The sequence below is a fragment of the Galeopterus variegatus genome, unplaced genomic scaffold, assembly GCF_000696425.1.
Source record: "Galeopterus variegatus unplaced genomic scaffold, G_variegatus-3.0.2 Scaffold75898, whole genome shotgun sequence".
Taxonomy (NCBI): Eukaryota; Metazoa; Chordata; class Mammalia; order Dermoptera; family Cynocephalidae; genus Galeopterus; species Galeopterus variegatus.
The window spans coordinates 1-1,166 of record NW_007802009.1 but is presented as its reverse complement, the minus strand read 5'-3'; the positions used below and the strand labels follow the sequence as shown (position 1 = coordinate 1,166).

General features: G+C 47.2%; 1 protein-coding gene across 1 annotated transcript; it reads right to left on the bottom strand.

Annotated features, from left to right (window-relative positions):
• Window positions 1–4: 4 nt before the first annotated feature.
• Window positions 5–798, bottom strand: LOC103584663 (olfactory receptor 56A1-like; the record flags this gene model as incomplete). Its single annotated transcript, XM_008565581.1, has 1 exon — window positions 5–798. A coding segment is annotated over exon 1 (786 nt), but the record flags the coding sequence as incomplete, so codon positions are not given.
• Window positions 799–1,166: the final 368 nt, after the last annotated feature.

Below are 1,166 nucleotides of genomic sequence, written 5' to 3'. Positions count from 1 at the left end.
TCATCACCACAACCAGCAAGATGGTGCTGAAGAAGAGGATGAGGATGAAGTGAGAGCCACACGTGCTCAGAGCCTTCACTGCAGCCCCCTCAGCCTTGAACCTAAGCACAGCTCTTAGAATGTAGGTGTAGGAGAGGAAGATAAGGATGAAATCCGAGCCCAGCAAGGTCCAACCAGCTGCAAATTGGTAGATTCTATTAAGGGTGAAATTATCACAGGAGAGTCTGGACACAGATAGGTTGGCACAGATGCAGTTCTCAATGACATTTCTCCCACAATAATGGAGCCGGGCAGTGAGGATAGGAATGGGTGCAGTGAGAAAGGCATTTCGTGCCACAATAAAGACACTAGCCTTGACCACAAACTGGTCTGTGATGATGGATGGGTACCGCAAGGGGTGGCAGATGGCCACATAGCGATCATAGGCCATGACCATGAATGTGCAGGATTCCATGGGGAGGAAACTGTTCATGATGAACATCTGGAGGAAGCAGGCAGAGAAGCTGATGGACCTGAGGTCAAACCAGAAGATGGCCAGGACCTTGGGGATGACAGTGAGACACAGCACCATGTCCAGCATGGAGAGGAGGCTGAGCAGGTAGTACACGGGCTGGTGCAGAGAGGCCTCCAGCTGGATGGTGATCAGCAGGGTGGCGTTGGCCCCCATGGCCAGGAGGAAGAGGAGGCTGAGGGGCAGGGACAGCCAGTGCTGCCAGCTCTGGAAGTTAGGGAAGCAGATGAGGAGGAATTCAGAGATTGGAATAAAGGAGCTGTTGCTTTGTGATGCCATGTCCTGTATCCTGATCAGCACTGACACTTCAGAAAACCCTAGTGGGCAAAACAGAAATAGATCCATCCAGACAATGTGAATAGCTGTGGGGAAGTGACTCATTTTCTAAAGAACCACTGAAAAATATTAATAGTGTGTAGCAACATGCTAAGTGTTTTGTAGTTATAAACCCATCCATTCTGTTAAAAGCCCTATAAGTAGAATGACAGAAAGGCTGTATTTTGTGGTTTGCCCTGGATAATTCCCATGTTTGCCACTTTTAACCTGTTTATGTTTAAACTTGGTTGATAAATTATATGCCTGTCCTTATAAGACCAAAAACCAGCGTTATTCCAATTTTAAGGTAAAGAATCAAAGGTAACGGTAAGTAAATTCA